The sequence below is a fragment of the Semicossyphus pulcher genome, unplaced genomic scaffold, assembly GCF_022749685.1.
Source record: "Semicossyphus pulcher isolate SPU_LCO1_2020_fin unplaced genomic scaffold, fSemPul1.0.p SCAF_12, whole genome shotgun sequence".
In the NCBI taxonomy this organism is placed as follows: Eukaryota; Metazoa; Chordata; class Actinopteri; order Labriformes; family Labridae; genus Semicossyphus; species Semicossyphus pulcher.
Genome location: NW_027211626.1, coordinates 2,176,136 through 2,190,061, shown reverse-complemented (window position 1 = coordinate 2,190,061; position 13,926 = coordinate 2,176,136). Strand labels below are relative to the sequence as shown.

The following is a 13,926-nucleotide window of genomic DNA, read 5'->3' as shown; positions in this document are numbered from 1 at the left end:
CATGCCAGAAACCGTGCAATCACACAGCAACAGCTAAAGCAATCACTGCGGTGGTCTCCGCCCCTCCTCCCTGAACCCAGACTCAACCCTTCAACATTGGTAGCACTGGGACATCAAGCATATGTGCTCCCCATACAGAAACAGGCACACTGTAGCCTTTAGCTGATATTCACACTGTTAGCAAGTTTGTTGATGGGGCGGCTGATATGACCAACTGTGATGTTGAAAGAGGCTGCCTCCGCACGAGATGCGAGCTCACGCAGCTGCTAAAATGTAAACAAGAAGGTCGAGCGTCGCCTTGCACTTTGTTACATTTCCTCCACACTTAAGTTGCTCAAACGGTGGATCCAACAAATCTTTAACTTTATATTTTGAAATATTTCTTCCTGTAACTTTTTAAACTTCTGGAGATATGTGCAGGGGCGGCTGTGTATAGACGCTGGTGCATTTTGCAGGTTCAAGGCAGAGATTTCTGTTAGAGGAAAATATTAGAAAGCTGCAAAGAGTAAAGCTGAAGAAAACAAGCTGTTTGCCGACACTTGAACCGTCTTCTTCTGGTCACTGAATGTGCCTCAATTTCATTTGACAATTTAACACTTCCACCTTCCAAATGTTCGGCAAGGGATTCAAACAGCAGTCAGTGAATTTTGGGTTTCAAGAACTATTTCGTGCAAAAAAGGAAGTACAGTTATGCCCGGCGCCGACCGCTCAGCTCTTAGAATGGGAAGCCCAATAAAGACCCCCCACTAGAAAGACTAGGAGGTAAGTGGCTGCGATGTTGGAGGCAAAGCTTTGCCAGCAGGACTGGTGAGGGTGGCAGCATTGATCTAAGAAGCTGTGGTTTGTGTGCGACTGAACAGAAGAATTAGCTGCATTTCTTCCACATGAACTTCCATCAGAGACAACAGACTTACTCAGTTACTCAGGTGTTTCCCAATTTAGTAAAAAGGTTCTACATAAAGTCGCAGGGATTTTATGTTACCCAGCAAAAGGCCCCTGCTAGGAGGGTCGTTGTTAAAGTACAGGAACGTTTTGGATGGGAAATTCTGATTGGTCTTTGCAGCATATCAGCAGGATAATTTGTCTAATCTTTACGGACCTAGTGGAAACACAGGCAACATCTAGAGGAACCTTTTAATCCTTTGAAAAGTTGGCCCTGGGACTAAAAGATGTCGGTGCTTTTAGTGGAAATGCAGCTTATGATTCAATCAGTGGGCGGTCAGCTGTTAACGCCTGGGGCTTCTGACTTCTGTGTCCTGCATGAACTAATGCAATGCTTCTTTTAGAGGCTTCAGTACTTAATCAAAGGCGTTCTTTACGCTGGCAATGCAAACCAAGGTTGTTTGTGTGTCCCACACTTTATGGCTTAATATCAGCACAAGTGCATGAGAAGACGCGCCGTGGTCACAATGTTTTCCATCCACTATCTGCTCCTGCAGGCCATAGATAGGCTGCGTAATTAAAAGCTGTGATGAGCGTTCTCGTGACAATGCAGAAGAGTTTCTTTGTGTTGTCTGAACTTGCGGCGGTCTCAAAATTAGCTTCCTGAGTCATGTACTGTACTTACAAGAGCATGGACTAATCAGTCACACACATGCACACTTGAAGCACCTCTACAGTAAAGGTCTCCATGCTTCAGCGTGGTGTAAAATTGTCTTCAAATGGAGCGAACGAGCTAGCTGGAGTTTGATGAGTCTCCTGTCCTCTTCTGAACCAATGGCTCGACCCACTCTTGCTTTATCACGGTGTGCCAGCCTACCGCTATCTGTGCTACACTAAATCAATTAGCATGTCATTAAGATAGCTTGTTCCAGCGCAGTAAGCACGGAGGTGGGACTACAGTATCTGCACGGACGGGGAGAGCTGAACTCAGAGGGCATCATATCTCAGTGTCCATGTGGTAGATTGAAGCGGGCTGGATTTATTGGCTGGCTCAGTGAATGTGAACAAGAGCACCTGGATTTACAGATTTCTAACCGTAAGAAGAAGTTTTACTTTGGTCAAAACAAGAATTATCTTGTGGTGTTTGTTGCTCAGTATCAGCCATAGCAATCAAAGCGTCATTAAATCAAAGTTTTATCCAATCCCTTTTAAATTCTTGTCGTTATGCGTAAGTACAGAACATTCATCCCCCTCAGAAAGACTCAAAGTCACCTCACATCAAAGAATAAGGTGATCATCCTGCAATTACCAGGAGAAAAGCAACACCTTGGTCTTTGGACAAGATAGAGACACGATAGGATTAATCCCCATCTGTGAGAGAGGATTTCTCTCTGCTCAATCAAAGCATTCAGATAAACACTGAAAACTGAAGCGTTCGCCGCTCGTGATAAACTTTTCTTTATCTTTGACAGCATGAGCGCTTAATAAAAACCGCCTTCCCCTCTGCAGATAACACGGAGCGCTACAAGTTTGACAATTAAGAAATAACTTTCACTTTAGTGTCAATTCAGAAATTGGATCCATATCATCTCCAATCTATTCAAACACGGAGACTACCACTATTTAACTACACCAACCTGAGGTCAGGGGAATCAAAGAGCACACAGCATATTATCCAGAGTGAGCGAGATAATAAAATCCTCACATCATAAAAGCCATAAAATCCTCATTCTACTGCCTTTGGGCCAAATGGCTGCCACTAATGTATTAGACGACATGGCATGCATTAGCACCGCTGCCAGAAAAACTAATAAGGCATTCACACACTCTGAAATCAGCAGGTGTGTGCGCAGAGAGGCTGAGGAGAGAGTGCGGGGCTCGCAGGTCAAACTGTGCGTCTTCATCCACACGAGACGGTACAGTACGCAGACGCCGAGTGGAGTCTTTAGTCAAGCTCTCGGCTCTTGATCAGGCCGTATCTCCCTGATGCTCTCAGTCACAGCAAGCCATTCAAAGGGGCGAGACACTGACTTCAAAAGACCAGTGCTGGCTTTGAACACGCTGCCAGTTGCACAAACCATCAGCGGCACATCAGCATCCTCGAGGCATGTGCGCAGCAAATTTGTGCCTCTCCGGCAGCAGATGCGACACTTGGCAAAGTATTTTCACTGTGTACTAAACAATAAAAGCACCATGACGGGGTAATGCAGCCACAGAGAGCTGAAGCGCCGCCCCACTCAGCTTTAGCCTCTGCTGCAGAAGCCTCTACTTCTCAACAGAGGGCTTCTTTTATCACTCTGAGCTGAACTTACTGGGGTGTCCGCTCCTTATTCTAGAGGAGTATCGACCACTGTACTGAACTTTCAGCCAAGATCAAACAACAATGTTTTATTTCCAATATTTTTATCATACTTTTTGACATGGCAGAGGAAAGAAAGATGGCATCATTAAATGTACAGTGCATACATCCTCCATAAGTCCTCACAGAGGTCAAACAATCAATAAAAAGTAGCTTTTTTGTGCATCTCAAGTTTGATTATTTGTTTTTCTTCGCCTTCAGTCTAAGCATCTTTGGGTTTGTGTCTATTGGTCGGACAAAACAAGAAGTTTGCCTCACAGCTAGAAGGTTCCTGAATGTGCATGTTCCCCCCGTGCGTGCGTGCGTGGGTTGCTTCCGGGTTCTCCGGCTTCCTCCCACAGTCCATGCTCGTTAGGTTCATTAGTCACTCTGTAGGTGTGAGTGTGAAAGTTGTCTGTCTCTCTGTGTCAGATTGACAGGTGATCAGTTCAGGTGTAACCCCGCCTCTCGCCCAATGACAGCTGGGATAGGCTCCAGCCTACCTGCAACCCTGAACAGGATAAGCGGTAAAGATGATGGATGGATGGATAATTGATTAATCAACAATGAAAATAATTCTTAGTTGCTGCTGCATTGGTCCGATGGTCCATACACAACATACACTTTGTATTAACCCTTTGAGCAGGCTCCATCCCTCAGCCTGTAGGCCTCCTCAGTGTCCATGTCGTCCAAGGTCAGAGCCAGGTTGATTAAAAAGAGGTAGGTCTCTCAGAGCCGTGGAAGTAGCCGGAATTGTTGTTACAGTTTCGAGACATTCACTCAAAGAACTCTAATGAAAGGTTGTCAGAGTTTCTAGATATTTCTTCGGCTAAAAACTATCACAACAATTCAGGCAGCTTTTGAGTAGAAGTTTCTGTGCAATAAATGAGCCCCTGAAGTCCTATGGTTACTCATCATTAAAGGAGAAACTCAGTCTCTGTCAGTCACAGCTGCTGTTCTCTGTAATTAATAGAGGCAATAGTATTTGAATTTGGCGCCATAGCTGTGGAGAAAGTCGTACAAACGGCTTGTAGTTTTGCCCATTCTACATTCCTACAACACCCAGCGTGCATTGCGCCCCTCCCTCTGAAAGGAACAGCCCAGCGAGAGACGCTGGAGTACCATTTTCCAGTCAAGGACATTGATCGCTGCAGGCAATGGCTCAATATACCGGTGGATTGTCTAAAACATTTTCAGGTCTGCAGTCTGCATTTCAAATCAGACCGAGACACGACGTCGGAGGCGGCCGTCCAAGATTTAGGAAGTGTAGTTTAGCGAGCTCCCCGGCTGGTTTCCCAGGGCCCATTGGAGAAGTGGAGAGCGTCCTCCAAAGGCACAGAGCTAAAATGCTTCTTTTTTTTCGTACCATGACGGCATTAGCTCGCCGTTATAGCATGATGAGGTTGAAAACCGGCGAATTGACCCTCAAGTCGTATCCCCCAGCTGAACATTTAAAGATTCCATCTAAATCAATCAATTTTTATTTGTATAGCGCCAAGTTATCTCAAGACACTCTGAAGAAAGGGCAGGTCCAGGCCGTACTTTGTTTTTATGTCATTTAGAGAGAGACCCAACGTGAATCCACCAAGAGCCGGACTTAGCAGAAGGCTAAGTCCTTTGACAGGCAGAAACGTCGAGCAGAACCAGGCTCATGTTGAGCAGCCGTCTGCCTCGACGATGCAGGATAGAGAACAACAAGCTCTTATTGTATCAACAACAGGTAATACATGTCTCACGTCACAACCTCACGAGGGATGTCACAGCAGCAGACACCACTTTACATGCATGATCGTGTTTAAGCCTTAAAAAGACGATGAAAGAGACCTTCTGATGGAGGCTTGAGGAGGCTTATGGAGACCAGGATTGGACTCTGACTCTGTTTTCTCTTTGTATTCTCCAAAGCAATTCATCCTCATTCTAACCACCACGTATAGCAGGAGATAAACAAGCACGGGGAGCACTTACAGCATGGCTGTGGGTTACCATGCCTGTTCGAGGAAGCCGGTCACAATACTCAGGAATGTAATTCTTATTTCCTAAAGGTGAACAGCACAATATAGAAATGATAATGGCAAACGATCCATCTTATTCAGCTGAATGACAATGAATGCCTCAATGTTGTCATATTATTATTGCTCCATCTGCCAAATCCCAGACAGCCTCGTAAAGTGATACCGGTTCACAAAGAAAAACACAATCATACAAACCATACACCATACTGTATTTATTCCTAATAGGCACTTGACATTTGTCACAAATCACCGTAAAGTCTGCAGCCCTGGTTGAGATGGAATTTATTATCAGGAGTCTTAAATGACGAATGCTGCGAAGGTAAACAGATCCTCTCAGCGGAGGGGAGGGGAGACGTAAACACCTGTTTTGGGAGCGTGATCGACACAGTGCAGCACTTAATACTAAAGCCCAAACCAGAGTGATGCTGAAAGGTGAAATCTCTACACATCAATTTGGACCTGAGCGGCACAACGCAGCAGAGCTTATTACAGACTCCCAATCTGTCTCAAGTGTTCAGACTGTGTCAGTATCGCCGGGCTGCTGGGCCTCTCGCAAAGCTTCATTAAAAAGCTTGGCCATCCAGAGCGCGTCCGTGGCAGCCAAATAAAGTGTCAGAGCGCATTTTTCATCCACAGATTAAACCTATGTGAGCCTGAATTAAACCAAATTAGATCTGAAAATGAGAAATAAACCAGAGCCAGATGAGCGGAGGGGCGAGTGCGCTGCGAGCAGGAGGAAGCAGCTCCAGTACCATATGGAGACCTGGTTGTGTTGGGTTGGCGCTGTGTCTGTTTCTGCAACCCCTTATGCATTTTTAAAAAGATAAGGGCCTCATGGTCTGTTGTTTACACAAACCTACGTGTTTTATTTCATTAATTCTTGCGGATACAAGGTAGAGTCTGACCTCCTCTTTTCTTTCATCCATTGTGATCTGAAGGATCATTCCTGCACCCACCTCTCTCTAGATTAAAGGATCCGCTCCCCCTGACCACGGCCAGGCTGTTTATTCTCTCACAATGGAAGTCTAGCTGCTTTTAAGAGTGAATTTCCTGCTGGCATTGAGGCCCTTTGTGTGCTGCTGAGTGCATCAGGGCTACTGTGTGCTGGCCTGGGAGATAAACTCGCTGCTAATCAATCACGTAGTGTGCTCTTTTTTTCGGTCCTCTCTCCGTGTCTAACACACGCACACGCACACAAAGTGCATGTACAGAAAGTCATCTAACAGTGTCCTCAGACTGCAGACATTCTTGCATGTACATTTCAATCAGCGGACAATTACTGTGTGTGTGTGTGTGTGTGTGTGTGTGTGACAACAACTGAAGGATGTACTCTGATCTGTTGCCAAAGTAGAATTAGCAATACTAAAGTGTAGTAATTCATAATCCATGCAAGGTGTAGAAGTACAAAAGTGCATGCATCAGAATTTACCTAAAGTGCGGCTGCAACGATCGATTCATGGAGAATCCTTTGGTCTAAAAGAGATCAGAAAAAAAATCTCTCTGTGGGAAATCTGAAGGGATGAAGTGTCCGATCCGCTGAAAGAGAAGCCTTCTTCTTCTTTTGTGAATTTTGGAGTTTAAGCAACAACAAATAGGAGCTACAGTAGGAAAGGTAGGGCTAATTCTAATTACCTAATGTACTGCAGGGCTTGGGAAGTTTCCCAAAAGGATCAATAAAGTCTTGTCTTAAACTATTATAATAAAGTAATAGTTTCTGTTATTGGTCTGTATCTGAAAAGTAGAAAGGAAGTTGTCAAATAAATGCTAAAATAATTTAATCTGAAGTGTACTGGTACAAGTATCAAGTAGAAAGAAAGAAATAAAACTCAAGTTAATTAAAAGCAACACAAAATTGTTGCATAAAGTATTTACTTCCTCTCCTTTCACTGAGACACAGACAATGCTGTGAAGTCACACTGTCAGTGTCCGTGGAGGGGGTTGTGGAGCGGAGGCTGCGGCCTGCACTCTGCCACCCCAGTGTGTTACATCCTCCGCCAGACCATTGTACTGAAATTCAGCCACAATAGCACGGTATCTCCCCCAGAGCAGAGCCCTTATCATGGCCCTGAAATGACTCGTCTCTGTGGACGCCCACAACACAGGCGCTTTGGAGCGGAGTGCACAGAGCTGGAGGTGAGCGCGCAGAGCAATCTAGTCCTATTGTTCCATGCACGATAGACTGGGATTCAAACCTTCAGTTCTTGCTGGATCTTTGAATAGCTTGCGTGCAATCTGCGGTACGAGCTCCTGCAGCAGTGCTGAACGTGTGTGAGCTGCACACAACATCTCCTTACTTTGTGACTGACTTTGAAGACGGATTGAGAAAAAGAATAAATAGAAATGTGTACAACAACCTACACAATACTGTACCGTTCATTCAGGGAGTTTATTCATAACATCTTAATTCTATTTAATGCAGAGTCTGTTTATTTGCCTTATTACTATATAAGACACGTAGTAAACTCTGCAGCACAGAATCGTGTCAGCTTTCCATCAGGTCGACGTTGGGTGTGTCACTTGAGTAAATGCTGCAGTGATGAATGTCATTTCTAAATATATCAGACAAAGTAGCAGCAGGCATACATGCAACCAAACACTGACACAGCTAACAGGAAATGTGTTTTCTTCAGGCATTATGAAAATCCATTAGACCTTTATTTGAATTCTCTGTCTGGCAAAAACTAAACCGACGTAATTACTTTAAAAAAAAGCTTTTTGCACCAGGAGTAACCGAGCAGCGAGCAGCGAGCAGCGGCGAATGAACTGAAAATTGAAAAGAAGACCTCCTGCTTCAGAGCAAGTTGTTCTGAGGTTTGATTAGAAGACTTTCCAATGTAAGGGAAGCACGGCTGTGCTTCTGGGTGAAATGTATCACTTTATTCTCTCTGATCTCGTTAAAAGCTCACTCACTCTTGGTCTAGTTAGAGATGGGGATCCACGGCTCGTGGAGCTTTGCCAAACAGTGTTCGGCGAGGCCTCCGTAGACCTCTACCCCTCTCTATGAATTGTAATATTTTCCACTTCATGCACCCACATCGGAGACGGCTATCAGTCAGTGCATCACAAAAACTGTCTCTGGTGTGCGACAGGGCAGCCTCCTGGATGTGAAACAGCACAACCACAAAAGTCAGCTTTGCACATTAGCTTGTTATTTACAGGCAGCAATAAGCGATATAAAACCTGCCTCGCAACGAGTGTTGATGGATTCCCCAAGTGCATGTAACAGCAATCATCAGGCAGAAAACAATCCAGCAGCCCACAAACACAGCACATCAAGTGCAAAGTAATCCTGCAGCTCCAGATCATTTGGCTGCCTGTTCACAACATCCATAACACCAGCGGAGGGATGCTGTAGCACGTCAAGCTGTGAGCTCCATAAAACACCTCAATCCACAGCGACAGGTGTATACAGTGCAGCAGTAAACAGAGATGACCCCCAAAGGTGAGCATCGCTCTCTGACTCACAAACGGAAAAATGTTCCGTGGAGTGTTTAAACAGCCTCCTGACACCTGGACACGAATCTGTCATCATAGACTTTTAATGAAAACACAACGAGGTGAGAAATAACCCCTTTAATGTATGTCACACATATTAATGTTGCTGTCAAAGCCGAATGTTAATATCCCATAACTGCTTGTTTAAGCAAAATCACATTAGAAAGTGCTTTTGTAGTCGGCTGTGGCTCGGTCACGGGCTGCATGCTGAGCGGCGGAGATAATCCCAGCCGTGCTGACAGTCAGTACAACAGCACGGCCTCAAGTTTGATATCACTTATACACAAAGGTTCTATATATGTACGCAACAACAGATTATTGTTTTTGTTTAATAAATAAGTTATTTCGCGCCACCGACACAGCTGCTTCTGCAACCTGACTGGAACACTTTCCACGTTACGTCAGACCAGCTACTGAATTATGTTCATGTACCTGTTAATTCCATTTATCGTGCAAACTGTGAAACATGAGTCTGTTGACAGGTGCGTCGGTGCAGGTGTGACTCCCAGGAACCACAATTATCAATGTGTCTGTTAGCTGTAACGTTAATCAGTCCCTCCAGGAAGTTGCGATTCAGCAAATTCAGCCAATCTCTTCAATGTGTCCGCAAATTTGACCAATCAACCTATTTCCCCCCGGACGTGTGCATCACTCAATATTGATCTTCATGTGTCTGCAATGTTGTTTAAACATCGAGGAGCATCGTTTAGTACATCTCTGCATGCTAGAGACTTCCTTTCTTGCTGTGAAGAAACGAGGCTCCGGTGCGATCGTCTCCCTCTCATGAGCTTCCTGATCCGGCCTCACACAGAGTCTTTGTGGCGTCTCTTTACAGTGAATCCAAAATAACAAATCCAACAATGTGTCCTTGTGATCATTTATCCCTGTTTAAAACTGTTAGCTGTTCACTTCCTGGTGCCTTTAACTTTCCACCAATCAGAGGCTCTGTTACAGATGTGAGTCAGCGTTGATCTCAGAGCGTTTGCACAGTGAGATAGTAAACCCGAAGTAACAGCTGAAATGTCATAAATACTGCGTCGATTCTTCTTGGGGCACCTGGATAGCCCTGAAATACTATTCCATGGTCATTTTCTTTTCTTTCAATTTTTTACACATTTTATCTGCCATCTTGACACGGAAAGTGACAGGAAGTGACGGCTTTATAGGAGCTTTGTAGCTCACAGTGGATGTTTCGTGTTGCACGTTAAAAAAGCCTGAAAAAACACGGCAACTTTTTCAAAAATCCGACATTTTAAGCTGCAACAATCACAGGAAAAGCTGTGAAATCCTGGATGGACTGATTTTAGCATTTAATGCTTCTTGTCCATTCAAATCACTTGGTTGGAGCTTCGTGCTGTACACATAAAAACCCAGATAATGACTGAAGATCTTCAGAGTAACACTCGATTAGGAGGTATACTCCTACATCAAAGCTAAATAGACACCATCAGTGTGAGGTAGCAGCTCTGTAAATGTGCACAGCAGTGTTAGTTTTTCTCACCGGATAATAAGTCTGTAATGTCGGCTCTGCTTTTGTTCAGACCCGTACGGCAGCACGCAGCTCAATCTTCAGTAACAGTGGCTTTGAAATTTAAATGCCCGCATCCATTGCAGCTTCCCACAGGGGAGATGGTTATATTAAATGACGACTATTTTGCTTCTCACCTAATAACTTAAACTGTTAGTAAGATTACAGCACTCCTCGTGCTCCTCACTGAAGATGTTTATGTACGGTGTGCTTTGTGCTAAATAATTGTGCTGCTAATCGGGATCAGATGATGAATGACTGGGTATTTGTCGGCTTCTTTAGTCTTTAGGAGGCACAGTTATAATTTACCTAATACAAGAATCATTTGAGATTATTTCATCTGTTTGTGTTCGTTCGGCTTTAATAGCTCTCCCCAGCATAGTCCAATTAAAAAGTCAACAGACCATTTAAGGCCTGATTAGTCTCAGACTGGTTTTTAATTTGATATGCACGCAGACCACAAGCTAATGTTTGACCAAGCGAGGAAGGTGGATAAGATTTCTGATACAGAGAAGCACGAGAATTAGTGTTCTGTGTTCCTGAGGCGGTCCAATCACCTCCACTCAAATCAGCAGCAGAGAAAACACACAGCGTCGGCACTGATGGAGAGCAGGCCTCAGACTGACAGCTATTTGTTGTGAATATGCGTCACATCGCCGTGTCCTACCTTATCAGGATTCTCTTCTATCCAGCTCTTCACTGTGTTCAGAGCGATTTCAGCTGCAGGCTCATTGGGAAAGCCTAAGAGAGAGAGAGCAGTGTCAATACAGGTTTTGTCCAACATGCAGATGCAAGAGCAGGAAAGAAACAGACAGACAGATACCTGCACAGGTAACAGCTTTTCTCCTAAGTCAATGGAAAGCAACAGAAGCTGCTTGTTTGAGGTAAATGGGACCATCTGTCTGATAAACAGATGCATTACATACAGATATTTGTGCAGACACAAATTACAAACACTGTGGTAACATCCGTAATCAGACTTCACTTATAAAGAATTGATAACTGTGATTATTCAAGCGGCTCATTAACGTGCGGATCGCAAACACACATTAGGATTTGATTAAGTTTTCATGAGGTCAGCTGAGGAGACTCTGCTGGGTGCTGATCTCAAGATAATTTGCTGCCACTTTAGAGAGCTTGTAGAAACTCAACACTTAGAGTGAGCTATCGACTATAAGAGCCCCCGGGCAGCCGTACTATAGCTGAGGAGTGTATATGCCATTACTAAGAGCGCTGACAATCTGCTGCTCTGTCGCAGAGAAGTTATTCAGTTGTCTTCATATGTTTAAGTTTGGCCTTGTGTGCCTTTATGCAAACTGTCTGAAGCATTTTACTCTGAAGTGTCTGTACAAATAAAAGACGTAAAGTGAATCTGCAACCTGCAGAGTTTGTATGTCGGGTGGAATAAGGTACTTATCAATACAAAGTGTTACCTTCACTTCATGACACGGAAACGAAGCTATGCACGGCTGTGGATGGGCTTTATAGAAAAGCATACTTAGCCACTTAAAAAAAGTCTGAATAAGTTTAAGAGTGCGCTATATTTCTGAATATTTTCACCACTTCACTTTGCTGCCTTTTTCTTCTGGCACACGCAGCATCTTTATTCTAACACATGCAGCAGGCTGTGAAAGATCAGCTGTTTGGGTGAGAGGTTTTATAGAGGAGACAACAAACACAAGAAAATGATGAAAATAACGGGATGCCGTTCATGGAGCGATGCCTGCGAGCTAGTACAGCCAGGCAACTCGAGCTGCACTGATTTCACACTTGACGTGCGTCATCACCTGACAAACACTTCCTCCCAATTTGGTGTCTATTTAGCTGCAACATTTCTGGTCTCCACCTCTGCTCTGCTCATTGCCACTGCTGCCCTGCACCACCCCAGCATCCACCTGCAGGCTCCGGCTAGGAGTTAAAGATATGATCTCTTCTCTCCTCAAATTTCTGCATGCAAAATACACCTGCGAGGAGCGATGAGGTCGGAGCCCAGACGCCACAACACAAGCTCCGTTCTGCTGCTGCAATAAACATTTCAAACTATCACAAATGTGAGCTGTCTGACTGAACTGTGCGAGACAAGAACACGCTTTTAAGAAGAAGAGTCCACAGAGGAATACTTTCTACAGAGGGAGACAGGCCTACAGGGAGAGAGGAGAAAACTTCTGTGGCAAGTTTTATGTATTTAGTGCTTTAATTCCTGATGGTTGGGTACAGCAGCGCTCTCCAGCAAGAGTCAGACAGGGGCCACGCTTTCTGCCATCAACTGTAGGTTTTTTCTTACCTCATATGAACCTACTTCACTACACCTTTAACACAGTATGCAAAGTTAAGACCAACTTAACACATAAACACGTTTTCTTCTTTCTAAGGACTTCAAACGAGACGCTGCTCTGTATTGTAACCCCTTGCCCCCATCAGAGACCGCAGGCCCAGCAGGGACCGTCTTCCTCTAACGACAGAGGTCAGGACCTCAATTTCAACCCACATCAACTGATACAAGGGCCATGCCACAGTAGTAACCAGTTGGTTATTGCATGGGTCACTTTCTCAAATATTTTTCTTTTCCGGGGTCATTGCCACGACCACAAAATCCCATGACCTATGAAACAGGCTTACAAGTACTGCAGCGACCTTTTCCCCTTTGAGTCGGATGTTAAGAAAAAGGAAAAGCCACAAATATGGAGCCTGATATTTCCTGATTTCTTTCATGTCTCGCTCGGATCACCTGCTGTCAAAGCCTCAACAGCTACTCTGTAAATGCTCTAAATCAAAAGGAGATATGCTGTATGTAGCTTTATCGCTGCCACTCTCAGCTATCTGACTGAAGCTGATATCTCCGTCTTTGTTTCTGTTTTTCCTCTCCTCCCCCTCTCAGCCTGACAGGAGCGGCTGAGTTACACCGAGGAGAGGAGAGGGGTTGAAGTGCCGCAGAGCCGAAGCTGAGCTCCTGTTCAAGCCCTGGGTGGAGCGAGATGTGAAGATGTGAGCTGCATACCAGCAGGCAGTGACAGCCAGACTGCTCCTATGGCTCTGTTAGAGTGTGCAGACAGTGCACGGCCCGTTCGCAGCTCCTGCCCCCGGAGCTGTGTGCTCACGAGCTAATCCAGCATGCCAAATCAGTTTGCAGGTCACCTGACTGCTCCTGTCTTCCAAACACACTTAACCTTCGCAGTGATATCACTTTGTCTGCTGATGTTTCCTTTTTCAAATCTGTCTCCACACGTGTGCAGGTGTACCGACACTCCAAGTCACACATCGAGTAACTTAGGCAAACAGATGTGCGGAAGACGAGCAAGCTGAGGAAAATAGAGCCGCTGAGATAGGACCAGCTGTTAAGGAAGAGAAGACACAACAGGAGAGGTGTCACAGAGGTAAGCAAGAAAATCAGTTAAACAAATGAGTGACTTATTATTCCAAGCAAGGAGCCACTGTTGTGCTCCCGCTTCGTCACGTTGAAAGAGATACAGAGAGGTGCATTCAGACTAAAAACAGGTATTAATCATAATAATAGGACTGTGCTCGTTGTGGTCGCGGGCAGTGGGTGGATGGCATTGAGTACATTTAATCTATTCAACGTGGAGTTTCTACAAATGCTCTATTGATTTGAGAGCTATACCTATTAATCATAGCAGAAAGAGAGGTGAGCAGAGGTGAGCTATAGAGCCGGT

The 13,926-nt window shown here is 44.7% G+C and overlaps 1 protein-coding gene across 1 annotated transcript in view; it reads right to left on the bottom strand.

Moving 5' to 3' along the window:
• macrod2 (mono-ADP ribosylhydrolase 2) overlaps window positions 1–13,926 on the bottom strand; it is a 523,001-nt gene that overhangs the window by 105,110 nt on the left and 403,965 nt on the right. The window contains exon 8 of the mRNA XM_069659311.1: window positions 10,923–10,996. Coding sequence (XP_069515412.1) covers window positions 10,923–10,996 — 74 coding nt within the window. The remainder of the gene's footprint in view (window positions 1–10,922; window positions 10,997–13,926) is intronic.